This window comes from Amphiura filiformis, chromosome 16, assembly GCF_039555335.1.
Source record: "Amphiura filiformis chromosome 16, Afil_fr2py, whole genome shotgun sequence".
Classification (NCBI taxonomy): Eukaryota; Metazoa; Echinodermata; class Ophiuroidea; order Amphilepidida; family Amphiuridae; genus Amphiura; species Amphiura filiformis.
In genome coordinates, this window is record NC_092643.1 from 61,721,531 (window position 1) to 61,743,917 (window position 22,387).

At 38.1% G+C, this 22,387-nt stretch overlaps 1 protein-coding gene across 1 annotated transcript; it reads right to left on the reverse strand.

Annotated features, from left to right (window-relative positions):
• Nucleotides 1-6,566: 6,566 nt before the first annotated feature.
• On the reverse strand, nucleotides 6,567-22,122 carry LOC140136305 (dipeptidase 1-like). Its single transcript, XM_072158030.1, has 10 exons — nucleotides 21,742-22,122; nucleotides 18,434-18,569; nucleotides 17,356-17,488; nucleotides 15,958-16,108; nucleotides 14,949-15,018; nucleotides 14,194-14,373; nucleotides 13,528-13,636; nucleotides 12,914-12,989; nucleotides 9,194-9,329; nucleotides 6,567-8,343 (listed from the first exon to the last, which is right to left on the reverse strand). The coding sequence occupies exons 1-10, from the start codon at nucleotides 21,900-21,902 to the stop codon at nucleotides 8,239-8,241; spliced, it is 1,257 nt and encodes a 418-aa protein (XP_072014131.1). The 5' UTR covers nucleotides 21,903-22,122; the 3' UTR covers nucleotides 6,567-8,238.
• Nucleotides 22,123-22,387: the final 265 nt, after the last annotated feature.

The following is a 22,387-nucleotide window of genomic DNA, read 5'->3' on the forward strand; positions in this document are numbered from 1 at the left end:
AAGCCCCGGGGTTTTCACCAATACTTTATCAACGTACCCAGCAAACACAAAAACGTTTTTAAAACGTTTTAAATAAGTTATATTTTGGGTTTTGGTTTAGGTAAAAACGTTTTAATAACATTAAAATGTCGGGTTATATAAAGGTCATGAAATCGTTTTAAAACGTTTTGTGTGAAAACATACAACAATATTTTTAAAATGTTTTCGAAATGTCATTGTACACTATTTTTGCAAACATTTTTGGCCAAATATTTTGTCAACACTTAAATAACATTATGTTAAAATAATTATTTGCACTAGGCAAACACAGAAATGTTCTTAAAATGTTTTTTACAAAACGTTTTAATAACATTTAAATGTCGGGTTATATAAAGGTCATGAAAACATTTTAAAAACGTTATTGTAAATATTTTGGGCAAACATTTTTGCAAAATATTTTTTCAACCCCAAAATAACATTCTGTTTAGAATGATTTGCACCAAGTTTTCAAAAATGTTTTTGGAATGTTATTAAAACGTTTTAATATCATTTATATAACCCGACATTTAAATGTTTTCTGTAAAACATTTGTGTTTGATGTGCAGTAAATTACGATCAAATGTTTTTTAATGTTATAAAAACGTTTTATACCATTAATGTACCCTTTATATAACCCGACATTTAAACGTTTTCTGACAACCTTTTATAACTTTTTGCGAATGATGTCGAAAACGTTTTGTGTTTGCTGGGTAGGCCTATAAGAGCTTAACCAGAATTTTAGTTCTATACCATGTATACGGTATTATTTTCTCAAGTTGTAAATACATAATTTGCTAGTCCCACCTAGCATGCCTAGTATTGTTTTGGGGCTGTGCAATAATTATGCGGAGCCCGGGGAGGGTGAAATTGCAAAAAATGCTTATCCCCTCTCGGCCTGCCAAAAATCGCTTCCCCCCTCCCGGCCTACCAAGAATATTTGCACCCTCTTTGAACATGCCATTTTTGCGGATCCCAATTAACAAACCTTAAATGGTTTAGATATAATATGTTGCGAGTGCAGCGAACAGGGAAATTTGCATGTAAGTGTTTCCATGCTGTTTTTAAGTCATTTTAGAGCGTTTTATTTGAAAGGTGCCCCATATGTGCCAAAATTGCTTGTTCCCCCCGGCTTGCTAAAATTGTTTCCACCCTCCCTTTTGATTGGCCTAAAAATTCTCATACCCCCAATTTTACCTTCCCCCCAATGCTCATAATTTTTGCTCAGCCCCTTAGGTAGCATACCTTGGAAACAGAGTTTAATCACAGACTTACAGTAACTTATTAGGCTTGTGTTTTAAAAATGCAAATGACAATCAAAACATGACGTCACTACCAAACTCTAAGTGCCAAACGAAGGGGTGTTTTTCAGGCTCTCCGGCAGTTCCTAAGTCCCACATTTATATCATGCTCCAGTTCATTGGGCCTAACACTCTGAAAATTGTAGCTCTTAGCTCAAATTTGGAAACATTTTGAATTTGTTTGAAAATGTTGAAATTTCAGTTCATCAAGCCCCTATTTTGCCCCCAAATCAGTTCTTATAGTTCCCAAAGTTCGGCGCAGCACACCCCTTACCAAATTTAACTTGAGTGCCCCAGGGGATTCATGTTCATTCTATAGACCTGCGTCTAACAAAGCAGTCATGTCAAAACAACGAATATCATTAAACTCCGTTTTACCAATTAAAGATATAACTGAAAGCAATCTTGCTTTTTGGTTGTACTTTTATTTACAAACTGAATTTATTTGCATGCAAAATTACTTAAATTAAACACGTGATGTGATCATTGATCAAGCATATAAGTTTACAATGAACGAAAATAAAAGACCTAAAAAGACCCTATTTTGCCGGACTCGAAGCCGAGTCCCCGAGTCCTTGGGGTCCGAGTCCGAGTCCTTACGGTAGCTTTTGAGTCCAAGTTCGAGTCCTTGAAAAAAAGGATTCGAGTCCGGACTCGAGTCTGATTCTCGAGTCCTCCAACACTGATATTAATATAACTAAAACAAGTCTGATTTTGCTCTCTTGTGTGCTGGTGTTCCTCAAGGTACTAAACCATGTCCCATCATTTTCCAGATTGTTATCAAGGTTGCAATTATCACTATTGCATGGAAATATGTTAACGATCTTACGTCACATTCGTTGGGAACCGTGCGTGTAGTAATGAGAACGGCAACCTTCAGTCTGATCTTGATGACTTCCCAAAGGTCTGCATTATAAAGCCTACCTGAAACTGAGTCTGATTCCCGAGTCCTCCAACACTGATATTAATATAACTAAAACAAGTCTGCTTTTGCTCTCTTGTGTGCTGGTGTTCCTCAAGGTACTAAACCATGCATGTCCCATCATTTTCCAGATTGTTATCAAGGCTTAAGGTTGCAATTATCACTACTGCATGGAAATATGTTAACGATCTTACGTCACATTCGTTGGGAACCGTGCGTGTAGTAATGAGAACGGCAACCTTCAGTCTGATCTTGATGACTTCCCAAAGGTCTGCATTATAAAGCCTACCTGAAACTGAGTCTGATTCCCGAGTCCTCCAACACTGATATTAATATAACTAAAACAAGTCTGCTTTTGCTCTCTTGTGTGCTGGTGTTCCTCAAGGTACTAAACCATGCATGTCCCATCATTTTCCAGATTGTTATCAAGGCTTAAGGTTGCAATTATCACTACTGCATGGAAATATGTTAACGATCTTACGTCACATTCGTTGGGAACCGTGCGTGTAGTAATGAGAACGGCAACCTTCAGTCTGATCTTGATGACTTCCCAAAGGTCTGCATTATAAAGCCTACCTGAAACTGAGTCTGATTCCCGAGTCCTCCAACACTGATATTAATATAACTAAAACAAGTCTGCTTTTGCTCTCTTGTGTGCTGGTGTTCCTCAAGGTACTAAACCATGCATGTCCCATCATTTTCCAGATTGTTATCAAGGCTTAAGGTTGCAATTATCACTACTGCATGGAAATATGTTAACGATCTTACGTCACATTCGTTGGGAACCGTGCGTGTAGTAATGAGAACGGCAACCTTCAGTCTGATCTTGATGACTTCCAAAGGTCTGCATTATAAAGCCTACCTGAAACTGAGTCTGATTCCCGAGTCCTCCAACACTGATATTAATATAACTAAAACAAGTCTGCTTTTGCTCTCTTGTGTGCTGGTGTTCCTCAAGGTACTAAACCATGCATGTCCCATCATTTTCCAGATTGTTATCAAGGCTTAAGGTTGCAATTATCACTACTGCATGGAAATATGTTAACGATCTTACGTCACATTCGTTGGGAACCGTGCGTGTAGTAATGAGAACGGCAACCTTCAGTCTGATCTTGATGACTTCCCGAAGGTCTGCATTATAAAGCCTACTTGAAACTTAACTCTGACAAAATACAAATTCATTATTATAAAGCCCTTCAAATTTGTTCATGAAAAACCCAGTTTCTTATCCCGATCTGATGAAGATAGGTCCTTCATTTCTTTTCTTTTGTTTCATATGCCTAAGTCCTGGGCATCTTCATACAGTAAAATCTCACAGTGATGCCCAAGTGGATCACACGTGCAAGAGTGCCAACAAACAGCTCAATGCTACGTTCCTTGAAACGTTTTGGGTTTAATATTACTGAGCTGACCACAATTTAAGTTGGGTATACGTCTCCCTTTTGCATACTCTGATGCCATTTGGCACTCTTTTCTCACAGTTTCTCACTGTCAAGAAATCCAGTATTATTGAACGTGTCCAAAAAGGGCCTCTATGGCCATGTAGAACCATTTTGTGTGCTGAGTTGATTTCTTTATGATGTGGTTAGTGTTTGTAACATAGGCTCTCTTTCTCTCTCTCTGCCAGGAGAGAACAACTTTTTAAGTTTGCTCATTCGTTTACCAAGTCAGAGCGTACCAATTTGTTGCTGCCTCCAAGCAGAAGTAAATTCCATGGAAGACAGAGGAAAATGCAGCCAAGATCTCGTCAAAAGCTCCATGCCCAACTACTATGCCCAACTACTATGACTACGTTAATCTGCTCAATATAATAGTAGTTAGGTGAGTTGGTGGCTGCCCTTTATATCCATTCACATCTCCGTTGCTTTCCATGTCATGTTAACGATTTTCACATTTTTGCCATTGTGTAATATTCCTTTGCTTCTTTTTAATATTTGTTGCGTTTCTTGTAATGCAATTGGGTTAATCAGTATAAAGACACATTATCTAGTTATTGAGGTTTTCATCTTATACATTTTATTAAGACTAGCGGGATACCCGCGCTTCGCGCGGGTCCCCGCTAGATGAGTAAATGGGAGCGTTCACTATAACAGGAAGAATTACTGAACAGGTAGAATCATTGAAAAGGTACATTTTATTTATCTAAATCTGTCTCTTCTTACATTTTCTTTTTTAGTTTCTTCTGCTTAGCTTGTGATTTTCCGTTTCCATATTATTTATTTATTTATTTATTTATTTATTTATTTATTTATTTATTTATTTATTTATTTATTTATTTATTTATTTATTTATTTATTTAATTCTGTTCTCATTATTTTAGCTTCTTTTTTTCTTATATTTCCTGATTAGTTTCTTTCCTTCTTTGTTTCGTTCCCGTTTCATTTAGTTACTTTAACCCGTTGGCCTATTAGGCCTACTCATACCTTTTTTGTCCTCATTTTAATTTTATTTTTCTTTATAGTACCGCTTCATGTTGTTTATACAACACACATCTTTTTCCCGTATTTATTACGTCCTCTCATAGCGTGTCTATGTCTGCGGACGTGTTCACTATGTTTACCCGTTACCATAATCCCGTGACCAGTCCATGCACCTTTTTGTCCTTTATTTTTCCTTCTTCCCGTATTATCATGTCCACTGGTCTCTGGCTCGCAAGTCGCGTGGCTCTGCGCCGTTTACTCGCGCATTGGCGTAATGCGCATTACGCACGCGGCGCCGACGCGCTGCCGGCCAGCTGCAGTGACGCGTAGGCTGGTAACTGATTTTCATAACAAAAACCCCGTTTTTACCCATATTTTCACTGTTTTTGCAGCCAATTCTTGACCGTTTTCAACCAAATAAAGTTTAAACACGTCCCCGTATATTCCTCGATCTCCCGTATGAATTTGGCGACATTTGGATCGAAACTGACGGAGCCTTTATAGCGATACATACATAGATACATAGATACATAGATACATAAAGTTGTGTTTCTTCTTTCATTAAATAGAGTGCTCGATCCTGTGAAGGAGAGCGTGTACATAACATTAAAAGAAACAAATTTACTCCATTTTCACTACGATTCGTTTCGGGCGAAACGAATCGTAGTGAAAATGGAGTAAATTTGTTTCTTTTAATGTTAGATACATAGATACATAGATACAACATTCCCCTATTTATAGTAAGATATATACTGTATAGGTTAACTACTATACACAGCCGTTTTCGCCAAACGTTTGTCAAACAATTTAAGATGACAAACTTACAAATAGCAAGAAAATACTTAATCTGGGACGGCTTTTAACATTAGTGCAGATACATTTTACTGAGACTATAACAGGAACTGTTGACGAAGTAATGCATAATCTCGTCGGGATCGACTTTAACATTAGCCCAGATGAACTTTATTAAGATTCGACCAGTTGACTATCATTACGGTATACCTCGTCTGGATCGACTTTTAACATTGAGACCAACTTTACTAAGACTTTACTATAGCTGACGAAGTAATATAATATTCCGTGGTGTATCATCGTCTGGACCGACTTTATAGCCCAGATGAATTTTGCTATTAAAGATTACAAGAGTTGAAGAAGTAACATTACATCTCGTCTAGATTGGTGAACTTTACTAAGACTTCACTAGTTGACGAAGTAAATATCCCGTAGCGTATCATAGTCTGGACCGACTTTAAAATGATGATGAACTTTACTCAGATTAAGAGTTGAAGAAGTAACATTACACATCGTCTAGATTGCTGAACTTTACTAAGACTTCATGAGTTGACGAAGTAAATATCCCGTAGCGTATCATTGTCTGGAGTGACTTTAACATTAGCCCAGATGAACTTAACTAAGATTACAATTAAGAGTTGAAAAAGTAACATTACATCTCGTCTAGATTGGTGAACATTACTAAGACTTCACTAGTTGACGAAGTAATTATCCGTAGCGTATAATAGTCTGGACCGACTTAAACATTAGCCCGAATGAAAATTGCTAAGAGTTGAAGAAGTAACATTACATCTCGTCTAGATTGGTGAACTTTACTAAAGCAATATACAGACTTTTTATTGTACGTACAATATTGTATGTTAATATGTACGTTATTTAATCTATTGTTATTCTATTTCCAGTAATTTTAAGTTCTAACGAATGTTTGATGACGTAAAATCGATAATATATTTCTGCTAGATATTGTATGTAACATATTATCGATTTTTCGTCATCAAACATTCGTTAGAACTTAAACATTACTGGAAATAGAATGGCAATAGATTAAATAACGTACATATTGTACATACAATATTGTACGTACAATACTCGGAGTCTGTATACGACTTTAGACTTCACTAGTTGACGAAGTAATTATCCCGTAGCGTATCATAGTCTGGACCGACTTAAACATTAGCCCGAATGAAAATTGCTAAGAGTTGAAGAAGTAACATTATACATCTCGTCTAGATTGGTGAACTTTACTAAGACTTCACTAGTTGACGAAGTAAATATCCCGTAGCGTATCATAGTCTGGACCGACTTTAACATTAGCCCGAATGAAAATTGCTAAGAGTTGAAGAAGTAACATTACATCTCGTCTAGATTGGTGAACTTTACTAAGACTTCACTAGTTGACGAAGTAATTATCCCGTAGCGTATCATAGTCTGGACCGACTTAAACATTAGCCCGAATGAAAATTGCTAAGAGTTGAAGAAGTAACATTACATCTCGTCTAGATTGGTGAACTTTACTAAGACTTCACTAGTTGACGAAGTAAATATCCCGTAGCGTATCATAGTCTGGACCGACTTTAAAATGAGCCCAGATAAACTTTACTAAGATTACAAGAGTTGAAGAAGTAACATTACATCTCGTCTAGATTGGTGAACTTTTCTAAGACTTCACTAGTTGACGAAGTAATTATCCCGTAGCGTATCATAGTCTGGACCGACTTAAACATTAGCCCGAATGAAAATTGCTAAGAGTTGAAGAAGTAACATTACATCTCGTCTAGATTGGTGAACTTTACTAAGACTTCACTAGTTGACGAAGTAAATATCCCGTAGCGTATCATAGTCTGGACCGACTTTAAAATGAGCCCAGATAAACTTTACTAAGATTACAAGAGTTGAAGAAGTAACATTACACATCGTCTAGATTGGTGAACTTTACTAAGACTTCATGAGTTGACGAAGTAAATATCCCGTAGCGTATCATAGTCTGGACCGACTTTAAAATGAGCCCAGATAAACTTTACTAAGATTACAAGAGTTGAAGAAGTAACATTACACATCGTCTAGATTGGTGAACGTTACTAAGACTTCATGAGTTGACGAAGTAAATATCCCGTAGCGTATCATAGTCTGGACCGACTTTAACATTAGCCCGAATGAAAATTGCTAAGAGTTGAAGAAGTAACATTACATCTCGTCTAGATTGGTGAACTTTACTAAGACTTCACTAGTTGACGAAGTAATTATCCCGTAGCGTATCATAGTCTGGACCGACTTTAAAATGAGCCCAGATGAGCTTTACCTTACTAGAGTCGATAGAAGTAACATTACACATGCATAGTCTAGATTGGTGAACTTACTAAGACCTCCTTTCATATAATCGTCTGGATCGACTTTTAACATTAGCCCAAATAAACTTTACCATGTTTACTAAGACTACACCAGTTGACGAAGAAAATATCCCGTAGCGTATCATTGCCTGGACCGACGTTAACATTAGCCCAGATGAACTTTACTAAGATTACAAGAGTTCAAGAAGTGGCATTACACCTCGTCTAGATTGGTGAACTTTACTAAGACTTCATTGACGAAGTAAACCCGGGAAAGTACCACACATATCTCTTCTTGATCGACTTTTAAATAATATAAGACTTCACCATGTACCAGTTGACGTGACGAAATGAACATGTCTGCATCGGGTTGTAATATTAATTTAACATTATTTACTTGTGGATTGGGTAACAATTATGTCAGATGAACTTGTCTAAATCGGGCGGAACATTAACAGCTATTAACCCAGAAAAACTTTACTTCTACACACATTTGAAGATTCTTGTTGAAGTTGACGTGATATCGTTGTCTCGTCTGGAAGGGTATTCTTCATCTTGTCTCGTACCTAAAGTTAACACATAACAAGATAAATAAGCGTTAAAAATTGTGGAACTATAAGACAGGAAAATGAAGGGGGAGACATAAGAATCACCCATAAACCTACTATATAAAAATTTAAAGCCACATTTTTACGATTTCTGTCCAATTCTAATTTTGTTGTTCTTTGCAAAAAGTATTGAAAGCAGGAGGGGCCCAAGATGAGACAAATATTCCTAAATGTAATTAACCATGTTAACCCAGTCTGGTCTGAAGGAAATCCCAGAAGGCTGGAGTAAAGGTCTACATTTCATGTACATATCCTTAAAACTTTTGAATCCATGCTTTCTTCAAATATTTTCAGCTTTGGCAGCCAGTTGCCATGGCAATTGCCATGAGCATGAAAGTTAGTCTTAAAAACGCAGTGGCCAATCTGTCATCCTAACCAGCTGGACTTCACTTGGGTCACCATACTATATGCCCTCTGGCAATTCTAGCCCTGAAACTCACTCCCCTGCCCAGCTGACCTCCAGAGCACCTGGAATGTGTTGACATGCAAAAGGTCAAACATCAGCAGGTGTCGAGGTATATAAGATCAAATTATGAAATCCAATATCAGAAAATGAAACCAGTGAAACAAAATTAATTACCCTCGCTTTTCTGTGATCGAGGGTAATTTTGCTAAAGTTCTTTAAGGACCCGTCGACGAAATGAATAGCAATTACCCAACTCCAGAGCTATGCTGTCGCCCTCATGATAGGCACCCCAAAGCAGAAATAACAGCAATGGCAATAGAACACATTGGTAAATTGTCTAATATCATTGTATTTGACATGTTTGTAATGATGAGTACGTGTATTTTATCCTTTATCACAAACCTGTTCTACATCTCTGAAAACCCGCAATAAGTTATCTCCTATAAGCTTCTTGATGTCTGTGTTTCCCCATCCACGATCTATCAGATGCGCTATCAAGTCTGGATATTTAGATACATCTTCTAAGCCTTCTGGAACACTGGAAATAGAGAAAAGTATCAATATGCCATTTAACCCTCTTCACGCGAGTATCGACTGCTGACGACAAGTTTCAATTTATTTATTTTTAATTCAAAAATATCAGAATTGTACATGATGACCATTAAAATGAGTACAAACAAGCCTGGTAGTATTGGCGCAGTAGTAGTAGTAATCTTCAAGGGGAATCGAAACATCCAGGTGGTTGCGGAGCCTACTGTCCATGCAATCAAAATGAAATCAGATCAAAAGGAGGACAGAATATAGTAGAATCGTGATTCCCTAAATGGGACCAAAGTCTGAATAACGTGACTTTGCCCACCCTCAAAACGACAATAAAAGGTTGGTTCTTCTTAAAGGAATATGAAAATCATTTTCACCATCTTTCTTCGGGCTGTCAAAGACTTCTTAATTTCTACCAACAAAAAATGGGGGATCTTGGGGTTATATGATCTTCTTTTGGTTAATAAAGATGATTAAATAAAACAAAACAAAGGACTTATTCATATAATATGCCCAAGAATTTCCACAACAGTGGATCTCAAATCTACTCATGAACAATCTATCAACCTCTATGCAGACACGGTGACAAGAAATGGTGTATCGAAATAACAACATAATCCATGAAAGAATCCATACAAAAGCGAAGTGGAAATGTGGAAATATTATGAAAGGACTCCCACCAAAGAGAAACCTTTTTAATGTATGTACCGCGGCAGGTATTTTGGAGACAATAGAGGAAGAAGATGTCATGAAAAGAGAAACCACATGAAGATGTCATGCACAATGGGCAAGTGGACTACGGGGTAGTCTAGCATGGGATCGTCTTTTAGGTGCTACTCATGAACAATCTATCAACCTCTAAGCAGAACTTTACCCCCTGGACTTTGCTCTCTAAAAACACACTGTCAAGCATACTTGTTTATCAGTCCATTAAACCACAAGTACGCGCTAGATGTTTGATGAGAGATTAACTTTCGCGTCAACACAAAAGCGCCGCAAATACCACAGACAGTTGTTTACGGTGTAGTTAATGGTAATGGCGCGGGCCCAGACGATTTAAACCATAGCGAGGTATGGGCGACCAATCACAAGGCAGATCCATTTAAAGATGCATTACATCATGACCAATTTTAGTTAGGCCAGAAATTGGCCGAACTCTCCATAGAGTCCCGTGTTAAAAAACTTAACCGCAAGGCAATGTCAGTAGTCCACTTGGGAACCTAACAAACAGAGGGAGTAGGGTGACTGATCAGATGTGAAAATCTATCAATTGTGCACACATTAATTAAATCAGAGTTTTAAGCTTAAATACAAAATCCAGAGTATGCACAATGGGCAAGTGGACTACGGGGTAGTCTAGCATGGGATCGTCTTTTAGGTGCTACTCATGAACAATCTATCAACCTCTATGCAGACACTGTGACAAGAAATGGTGTATCGAAATAACAACATAATCCATGAAAGAATCCATACAAAAGCGAAGTCTTATCTGTGGAAATATTATGAAAGGACTCCCACCAAAGAGAAACATTTTTAATGTATGTACCGCGGCAGGTATTTTAGAGACAATAGAGGAAGAAGATGTCATGAAAAGAGAAACCACACCAACGTAAATACTGCAACAAACCTTTCATATTGTCTACTACAAAATCGCTTCGCTAATCAAATGAGAGACGCACATTAAGAAAATCTAATTTTTAAATCTTCATTGAAGCCTTATCGAATGAAGCAATTTGGGTCAATGAGGTAGAATTAACAAACTTAGTATACCGACTCCTCCATGTTTAGGCAAAATCGTACTGCGGAAGGTAGGCCGGGCCGGTCATGCATGGGATTAGATTATGCCATAGTCGAATTTTATTAAAAATATGTTATTATTAGTCATGATGAACCCATTTCGTTGAACTCAAAATTATACTGATGTTTATTAAAATTAAAGTATTCAATAGTAAAATGGTCATAAAGAGTTAAAAATATCAGACGATTAGTGACAATAAAAGTAATTGAATGCAACATTATCTTGCATAATTATAACGGCTCACTTTAATACTGAACAATTCTGATTTTGGAATCTACCAGTTTATTGATAGCGAACCCCGAAATTTCGACTATGAACTTTGAATTGTAAGCAGAACTTTAACCCCTGGACTTTGCTCTCTAAAAACACACTGTCAAGCATACTTGTTTATCAGTCCATTAACCACAAGTACGCGCTAGATGTTTGATGAGAGATTAACTTTCGCGTCAACACAAAAGCGCCGCAAATACCACAGACAGTTGTTTACGGTGTAGTTAATGGTAATGGCGCGGGCCCAGACGATTTAAACTATAGCGAGGTATGGGCGACCAATCACAAGGCAGATCCATTTAAAGATGCATTACATCATGGCCAATTTTAGTTAGGCCAGAAATTGGCCTAACTCTCCATAGAGTCCCGTGTTAAAAAACTTAACCGCAAGGCAATGTCAGTAGTCCACTTGGGAACCTAACAAACAGAGGGAGTAGGGTGACTGATCAGATGTGAAAATCTATCAATTGTGCACACATTAATTAAATCAGAGTTTTAAGCTTAAATACAAAATCCAGAGTATGTACAATGGGCAAGTGGACTACGGGGTAGTCTAGCATGGGATCGTCTTTTAGGTGCTAGAGCGTGTTAGCGAAAAGGAAAGGAAGCTCTTGAGCACTTCGTGTATGCTTATATGTGCGACACAATCGTAGAAATAATTGTTCGAACACTTTTAAGGCCTTATTGGAAATGGTCTCCCCTCTACCCCCGTACAATGTTGGCATACCCAATATGATCATCTTCACCATATCTTCTCCCAACATTGTTTGGTGGGGAAAGGGGAGGGCGAATGCTTAAGATGAACATTGAGACAACACTATTATAATTCTTAGTTTCCAGTGACTCATATAGCGTGCGCACTATACTAAGAATAACATGTGAATTACAGTGGGTGTTCAATCACATATTTCCCGGGATTGTGGTTCGAACACGTAATGTACAGGCATCAGCTGAATTCAATCATGCTCAGAGCGGATACAGGCCTGGGTACAGGCACATGGCATGCAGGGGTGTGAGTGTTCAGCTTCTTAGCTGATTTCAACCATTTTTATTGCCAAAATGTACGCGTTTTCTTTTATTTTCAGCCCAATATTTGGCGTTTTACACTACTTTTACGCAGTTTTTCAGCTATTTTAGAAATTTTCCTCTTTTTTGTCGGAGGGCTCTCACACCCCTGCGATTATATGGTATTAATATATGCGCAAAATAGTGTACCTCCGGATTTATTTAGCTATGCGCTCGGCAAATAGCTTCGAAGTGCCTTAGGAAAAACAGTTCAGCCATATTCCTCTATCTATATAGTATTAATATATATCATAAGGTTCTAAATAGTCTCTGTTTCGTGTTTTAACTGGTAAAATCACTACTGACTGACATACGTATCATGGGATGCTCTATTTCATACTGCATTGACATGTGGTCTCTCCGTTGAGAGGTCAGTGTAAACTTAAGAAATGCCCATATCATTTCGTGTTTCGGAAATCATGACGATATAAAAAAAAAGAGAGTCTTACGTTTCAACGCCGTCGTAATCTCCACCAATCCCAACACAGTCAATTCCACAAATGTCCCTGATATGTTCAATATGATCTACAAGAAAAAGAAAAGAAAAGGTTACCATTTGGCACGCAATCTAGATCTCTTAATAAAACTCTAACTTAATCTCTTCTACCTAAAGTGTAATAAAAAGTGTAATACGCATATTGAAAGGTTGCATATTTCCACGTTTCCATTGTTTTAACGCCATGTTTCTGAGCGTATTGTTAGAAAAGGTGCCGCATATAAACGCGATATATATGAGCTTGAGATCATTTCCTGCCGCCACTGTAGACCAGCAAAATACTAGTTGTAGCTAGCTAAAACTTACTAGTTCTCCCCTTCCCACCCCAACCCACCCCAAAAACCTCCCAAGGCCAGGGCTAACGATTATTGTATTTTCGTATATATGGATAGAAGTTTGCTGTTGTCGAGTTATAAAGTTGTATGCATAGATGTGAGAGTTATACGGCAGCATAACGTGTGTTTGTATGGACAAACGGCTGTAAGGCGTAAGGAACAAATCGCAACATCTCTGATATCTGATTAGAGCAGATCTGATGTATACTCTAGACTTAGTAATCTTATGTACCTGCAACCTGTGTCAAGTTGGCATAGTTGACATCTGCGGTGATGTTCGCCGGCGGGCAGTTGATATATTTCGTGTAGAAATTTACCATTACAACTCCTTTATTTTTCTTCTGTATTTTGAAAAATAAAATAGGTTACAAGCTATTAAAGTATTAAAGGGGCATTTCGTGATCCACAGCCTCATCCCCCCACTTTTCCCAAAAAAAGTTGAGATTTTAACACCACTGGATACCTCTGGCTACATAATGTTTATGTACCAACTATTTCTTGCAGATTAATTCGTTTAGCAAAAATATCGCCAAATTTGAATTTCGTTCTGGTGCACCAGAATGAAATTACAACACATTGTCTATGGAGCAGTGTAATACACATAGGCCTAATCATGCATAACTCGCAAACGCAAAATCGGAATCAGCTGAAATTTTGGAAATAAGCTTTTTTCGTGGATATCTACTGAAAAATGTCATAAAAGAGGATGCTAGGATCACGAAATCCTCCTTTAAGTAGTCTTTTGTTACTACACCGTAAAGTAGACCCACGTTAAGAGTGATATAGTTGACCTGCTTGGTCTGTATTGTGTTAAAAAAGAAGACAAATCATGTTTTAATGTTATTCATTTTCCATATTGAAAACACGCACCATCTGCAAAACATGTCATTTGACCTACCACCTTTAAAAGCACATCATCCTGTACATTTCTGTAGTGATTACACAAAGCAAATGCGGAGGTGTGGCTGAAAATAACCGGTGCCACATTTGGTATTGCCAGCACGTCTTCCATCAAGCCTTTGGAAACATGTGATAAATCAACCAACATTCCCAGTCTGTTCATCTCTTTGATAACTCTCTGAAATTACAAGGAGAAACATTGGTTAGCCCGCTGATAACGGGAACTTGGAGAACACACTTTTCAATTTGGTGAGAACGAGTGTGCATGCATGCATGCATGCGTCGGAATTTTTCAAAAGAAAGATCTATTCTATAGAGGAACCGATTTTGGGACGTAAGATTGAGAGTCTTAAACATTGTTAAAGGCAAGACCGTCGAGGCCTGGGGTAAATAAAACTTACAAGTTTAGATTATGATTATCTACATATCGAAAATAAACGCATGGAAAAAACGTTTACCAAAAAAGTACTCCAAACGGCAAATTGATTAAGCCTTTGTGTGCTCGCGGCCCCATATGGAGTTCGATGGCCGGACTTACTACCATGATTAGGCCTACAACCATAATGGTCCACACAATACTAAACCCTAAGCCTCACTCTAACCTTAACTGGTTTGTGGCCCATAGGCACGAAAACAGATTCCCTTCGGAATCAAACATATCGATCACGAGTCTAATAGTTGGGGTTTAAAGATTACGCCATATGGAGGAGGAGGAGGGGGAGTTTTTAACTGAATGGCAAAATATCGCCATACCACGCCAAAGTCCGTCAGCCCATCAAATTCAGGGGTACCTCCAGGTTCGTCAACATGCCAATTGTCAGCCCTGGAAATAGATCACAGGAAAAAAAGATGAAATATTTTCATGAATCATGGTTAAATTGTATGCAATGGACTGAAGCTTTTATTCATTATTGTGTCCGATTTGAGTGCTGACATATTAGCTCATATTTCAAAATGTTGCCAATCAATAGGCCTATTGATGATGTCTTGCGATCGACACCTATGTACGAATAGGCGACTTTATTATTCGGCGTTTTTATTAAACATTGGGCGTATCGAGCTATATCATCAGCATGTTGTGACTATAGCGTGTTCATTCATTTTATTCAAATTAGCCGCACAAACCATTTTGGGCACCGCCTTGGAATTACTAGAAGGTTTGTGTGCTGGCAACCAAATTTGGTTAACTCAAAAACACCCTTGGAAGTGGCGTCGCGCAAATTTAGCGAAATTTCTACCACAGAAAATTTTCAGGAATATAATGGGAACGGCAAAGAGTAAACTGTTATTCAAAGGACGAAAATTTGACAAATTGGGACGAAAATTTGGCTTTGTCCCTCACATTAAAAGGCTGGCTACGCTGCTGACATTTGGGCTATACAATAACAAAAGTTTCACTTTCACAAGTGATGCGCTTACACATGACTTCGTTGTGATCACTAATCATCACTTATTGATACTGTAACTCGCCTAGTGTGAAGATACCAATTTAATGTTCGAAACAATGGTACCACTTTCCTGAAATCAATTCGGCATCAAAGGAACACAATGCATTACGTAATCAATTGCTTCTCCATGTTTATATAGCATCCTTGGTTGGATGTATAAACATTTTAAACGTGGCAAAATAAAAACTTTGCATATTCAAAGAAGAATATAAACACGTTAATTACTATCAAATCAAATTTGCACCTCATAAATTAATAGAACATACTATACTTCATAAATAAAATAAGACATTTATCAATCACACATCACTCACCACGGCGTATTACAGCTATGGGTCACTGTCATGTATCTGACCCCTAGGTCATAGAGCATGCGTAGTACTCCAAGATGGCTGTCAATGTTGTGCCCTCCTTCTACGCCAATAAGCGAGCCAATCTTACCATTTTGAAAAGCCTCCTCAATACCTAAAATATACACAAACGACGGTTTGTCCATTGAAACTTGATTTGTGTAAATTCTTAATCACTATTAATAAAGCAGGTTTCGGTTTTTGCCGGCAAAATAACAAAAACTTGCAAAAACCTGGTTTAAACCGGCAAAAATTGCAAAAACTCACAGGCCTAAAGTCAGTAAGAAAAACAAGGTAACACAGAAAGTTCATTTATAATCAGTAACATACCCGTAAACATAAGCTAACATACTATTAATTGCGGCAACTTTTAATGCATCATTCAACATATTTTTTGTCTCATCAAGTCCTAAAAATGAAAAAGTTTTGAATTTGATGTGACACATTTCAGTTATGAACTAGTGAGCAATGCAAATGTTATGTTACTTATAATTACAAAATCTGGTCTTGTTCATGTTGTTACACTCAAATTATGTTATTTTCTTTGAGATGAAAAAAAAAACCACCCATTTATCACTTGTTTATTTTTTTGCCATTTTTGCCGGCAAAAATTGGCAAAATGTTTTGCCATGCGTTAAAACGTGGTTAAAACCGTTCCACCTGCAACAAAAAACCTGTAAACCCTGCTGTTAAGGGGCTGTGCAGTAAGTATGAGCCGGGCGGATAAAATTCCCATTATGGCGTGCCAAAAATGCTTGCCTCCCTCTTGGCCTGCCAAAAATCGCTTGCCCCCCTCTCGACACGCCAAAAAATCATTATCCACCTTTTGCACATGCCAAATTTTTGGGATCCCAATTTGCAAACCTATTTTGGTGTAGATATATTTGCATATTTAAGCGTTTCTATTGTTTTCATCAGCCTTTTTAGAGCCAATGGCATGCCAATAATTGATTGCTTAATTAATTGATCAAAATATACATGTAAATAAAAAAAAATCGAGGCACATACCCAGCAAACACAAAACGTTTTTAAAACGTTTTAAACAGGTTATATTTTGGGGTTTTGGTTTTGGTAAAAACATTTTAATAACATGAAATGTCGGGTTATATAAAGGTCATGAAAACGTTTTTCAAATGTTTTAAAAATGTTATTGTAAAATATTTTTGCAAACATTTTTTGCTACACACTTAAATAACATTATGTTAGAATATTTGCAGGAAGTTGTCAAAAAATGTTTTTGAATGTAATGAAAACGTTTTATACCCTTTATATAAACGTTCTGGCAACCTTTTCTAACCTTTGGCGATTGATGTCGAAAACGTTTAATTTGTGTTTGCTGGGTAGCCATGTCTGTGGTCCTACCATTAGTACTTGTGACGATCTCAAATGTCTCTGGATACATTTGGCAAATACGTTTGATGACATCAATCTGATCTAAAACATGACGAAGTGAGTCTTTGTATTGCGTAAAACAATCCGTATAGGCTGCCCAAAACTGAAACAGATAATATACATGTATCATGTGTATAGGCCTAAAGGTGAGCCTTGTTGGTACTAATTAGTGGTGGGGGTAGGCTATATAGTGATAGTGAATCTAGCGCCTTTTGGCGACAGAATAAGTTTGTGGTACAAATGCGGGCGAAATATTTGCTACATAGAAGCTAAAATCTCACTTTTTAAAATCTTTCTAACCATGCAAACCCCCTTTCCGACCAAAATAATTGTACTGGACAAAATACCAAAAAATAATTGGACAAGGTATGTTTGGACAGTAAAATAATTTTCCTGGACAAAGTAACAAGAGGACAAAATGAACTGGACAAAATATCCCTGGACACTAATTTTCATGGAAAAAATAACAACAGGACAAAACAAAAATTGGACAATATATTGTTGGACAAAATATTTTTGGACCAAGTAACACATGGACTAATCAACACTGGACTAATTAATTTTTGGCCAAAATTTATGGGGAGTAGGCCAATACGCTGGCGAAGTTACGTAATTAATCGGATTAACTACCATAGCAATAGGCAAAACAATTTTGAACATATCGCGCTGCACTACAAGCAGGTTGAACTAATCGCCTGTGTGTCTGCAATCATAGATTGAATACAACACAATACTGGTCTTTTCAAATATACTAATCTTACAGGTGCAAGTGATCAGCGTGATATGGTTCAATGCAGAGGTACCGCGTGAACGTATCAGTGCAGCGCGGTATATTCAAAAATTGTTTTGACCTATTGCTATGGTAGTTAATCCGATTATTACGTAACTTCGCCAGCGTATTATTGGCCAAGAGGTAATTGGACCAAAATAGTTTGGACAATATTATATTGGACGATGTGTTGTTTTCCCGTACAAACAAACATCAGTTCCGTAGCCGGTGGGGGAGGGGGGTTCCTGGCTACGTCACTGGTAACATGTTTATATTTACCTGTGCGCCAACTCTTCCTTGTCTCAACCGTGGAATGTCTGTGTGCGTTATTTCCCAACTAGGCCGCTGGTTCAAATCCAAACTTTTTAGTTTATTATCTTCATGTTGTTTTAATCTCCAGGGTAGATCATTATGGCTTGAAAATTAAACAAAGCAAAGTAGAAAGGGCTGAGCAATAATTATGTCTAAGCATGTGGTGGTGTAGTGTTGAAGTCGAGTCCTCCTCATCCGAGTCATTGGTGTCCAAGTCCGAGAGTCCCTGACAAATTTTGATGTCCGAGTCCGAAGCACCCCTGCCCCCTCCCTGGGCAAGGGCGTCAATCCAAAGTTGAACGTGGGGGAGGGGGGCATAATATTTGTGAAATGATGATCCGGAAGCTCCGGAGTGGGTAGGCCCCTACCTCGTCGCGCTTGCGCGACGCAGGTGGTGTCTGAGGGGATGCACCCCCTCTGTCGGTTTACAAAATGAGCCGCCAAATGAAGGCATTTGGTGGACACTTTTCACACTATTGTGTACATTCTAGTTGGAAAAGCTTTGTCGGAGGGGGGGGGGGGAGAAAAAAATGGCCAGGGAGCTTTAATCCGGCCCGATTTTGCTGGGATATATTTTTTGGTGTCTTACCAGTCTAAACGCAGGACAACCGATTGTTATTGTTCTGCAAGGCTCACTCAGTCATTTAATAAGGCAATACAAACGATCGAATTTGGTATTCAAATGAACAAAATTTTGAGTTATACCTTTTCAGTGTAAATATTTTTTTTCTCGGCCAAATGAAAAGCAATAGTTTTCATTTTTTCAGTAAATGTCAGGAAAAACTGTAATGCTTGATACTGTATTTTTTTTTCCAAATCTTAGTGTTAAACTTAGTCGTCAAATTCAGTCATTTAGTGTAAGATTTTCGATTTTGATAGGCTTCAACTCTGCCCGCGAGCCTTTTTTGGATCAACCTTTTAGCTTTTCAAAGTAATATAGTTCGCTAAAGAAGGATTTTTCCCAACTTTCTAACGCACATCACCGTGAGCGATATATCATAGTTTTGTCAGAATTTCCGTTTTGATTCCATAATTTTTGACTACCAGCTGAAAAATTTCAAATCCACGCGTGAAATACTAGCATTGTGGATCGATATCTCTGGGTGCCCGGCCTGGATACAGTTTTGCCAGAACTTCAATATAGCAAAGAAATTACCTAGTGTTTCGGTATAGTGCCTTTTGTTTGTGTTTGTTTGAAATTGCTTAAACCCACCGAAAGTCATAATGAAGCAGCCAAAACAATACAAGGTTAAACACGGAAGTTTATAACAACCTATTATAATGACCTAAAGGAAAAATCATTTATGGTAACAATGAGCCTTGCATTGTAAGTCATGGTTAAAATGTGTTGAGTACCCACCCCACCCCCATAGGCCTACATAATATTACATACCGGTACCTTATAATATTTATATAGCACGGCTATAGCTATACATTTAGAAAGTAGGTCCTATAGCGCTAAATTATGACAAATAGGGCTACACAAACCCGAACGCAAGTCTGAAGGGTGTAATGAAAATGCCAACCCGCGATTGGGGGGGGGTCATTCAAAATTCACCTGGAGATAGGAGGGACAGAAAATTAAAATCCCCTCTAATAACACGCGAATTTTTCTAGGTTTGGACAGTGGATTTTCCCATGGACCTCATCCTAGGTAAATAAATAAACAAACAAACAAACAAACAGACAAAATGGTTTTCATAATCATGGAATCCATAGCCCCTATAAATTGAAATTGCAGGCTATCACGGGAGCAAATTTCCAAAATCCACCTCATTTACCAGAATTGGGGATTTGGGCTACCAAATCGCTGGTCAGGCAATCCTGGTTTTCAATGGAAAAGGGACCTGGGTTGACAACAATTGAAATATCGATTATTTCTGCTGGTTGCTCTCGAGGTAAAGTACTAAGTTTGACATTTTCGGAGCATGAAGGGGAAAAGGGTAAAATAAAAACGGAAATTCTGACAAAACTATAATATATAGACCCACACGATGTGCTTTACAGAGGTGGGAAATATCTTTCTTTAGCAAACTATATTAGTTTGAAACAATAAAAAATGAATTTTGTAAAAAGCTCACGGGCGAACTAAAGGCCTATAAAAATAAAAAATATCACACTAAAAGACACAATTTGATTCTTAATTTTAACACCAGGATTTAAAAAAAATGTTCATCCAAGCACTATGTTTTTATTTGACATTACTGAAGAAAAAAAAAATTTTGCTTTATATTTGACCGAGAAAATAAATTTCATAGCAAAAAGGTGTATCTCGGAATTGTGTTGATCTTAACATGTATCGATCGACTTTTAGCGCGACTAAGCAGAACAAAAGATCGGTTGTCCTGCGTTTAGACTGTTACTATTTGAAGTGAAAGTTGATATATACTGGGTTCTTTTCCCGCGAAGCGCGCAAAATTTTGTAATTTTATTTATACCAAATCAAGGTGTTTACCGAAAGATCCATGGTATATTCCGGGTACATATTCGCGTTGATACGTTAGAAGAACATTGTTTGATTTGCTGGGTAGCTCACGTAGGCCTATAGATAGAGATAGTTAGGGGGCTGTTGGGAGGATAGAATCCCGGGGGGGGGTTCTTCGAAAAAAAAAAATTACGGGGATGTGCCACGCAGACTTTCGGATGCCGACTTTCTCTATACCTACTTTTTGCTGTTTTTGCCACCCATCAGTATACCAATTTTTCACAAAAAACACCCAAAAAGCACCCAAATTTGCCCTAATTGTGCGCTTTTAGGGGCACTTTTTCCCAAATGCGCCCAATTGGGCGCATTGGTCTGCACTGAAAACCCACCCATCGATATACCAAAATTGCTGAAAAGGTACCCCAAAACCGTGGCACATCCCCGTATACCTTCAACCAGGGAGAACCCCCTCCGGGGATAGAATTGGGTAGGGCAAGACCCGGGCAAGAATTTCAGTTCTTGGCTCATTCACGGGCGCCTTTTAAATAAAACGCCGATTTGCAAATTGCGATCCCAAAAATTTGGCATGTGCAAAGGGGCGGGGTTTTGGGCAGGCCGAGAGAGGGGGGGGAACAATTTTTGGCACGCCATTTGGAAATTTTACTCCCGGGCTCGGTGTGGGTTTCATATTGCACAGCCCCGGGGCACAGCCAAGTTACCATAACGTGCATTCGGCAGATACACCCTTGGCCTTACACCCCCACCCCCTCCCAAAAAAACAAACATGTCCGATGCATGTTTGTCTGTGTACAAATTCGAGCCCAAAACGTAAAAATAATGAAAAACTTACCCATCAATGAGCGGAGTTTGTGACATCCATTTTTTGGCCTGTTGTAAGGAAGCTTGGGCACCCTGACCGCGAGTCTTACGAACAACAGGTACCGCAATTGCTATTGCAAGTACTACTATGCACACCACTATAACAATTCCTACCACCAACTTCTTGTCCATGGTTAAAAATAGTTATGTATACTAGTAATCACTGAGCAGTTGGGGGACGGGACGTACCGTATTTACTATAAATACGTTCCACGTTCGTTTGGAGTATCCGAGTATTCTGCCGTTTTATGATAAATTGATAGGATCACTGACTCCAAAGTATGCAGTTTACAAAAGAAAGAGATGCCAAAGATCGTAAAAAAGGCATACTAGAGAATTTTTGTAGCGTACTCGTCTCTAGCTCTCCACTTCAGGCATGCTCTGTGTCAGGATTTATGCTCTCGATGAGGCGTTCACACGGCCGGCCATGACCCGACCCTTAAGCTAGTAGACAGGCCTTAATAGCTACCGTCGTTATAATTTAATTTGTCACAGTTGATCAAGATCACGGTGGTATCAATACTGCAGTGCAAAAAAAAAGTTAAAAAAAAAAAAAGCTCATCTATGATAATATTAATAACAGAACCGATATTTATTTTCATTCATTCACACGACTC

Bases quoted from the DNA above. Each gene is read 5' to 3' on its own strand.
- LOC140136305 (XM_072158030.1), bottom strand. From the start codon at position 21,902: ATGGACAAGAAGTTGGTGGTAGGAATTGTTATAGTGGTGTGCATAGTA. The intron at 14,374-14,948 runs GTATGGCGATAT...TTGTAATTTCAG, and splicing joins GGCTGACGGACTTTGGCGTG to AGAGTTATCAAAGAGATGAA. The intron at 8,344-9,193 runs GTTTGTGATAAA...TGTTAACTTTAG, and splicing joins TTTTCAGAGATGTAGAACAG to GTACGAGACAAGATGAAGAA.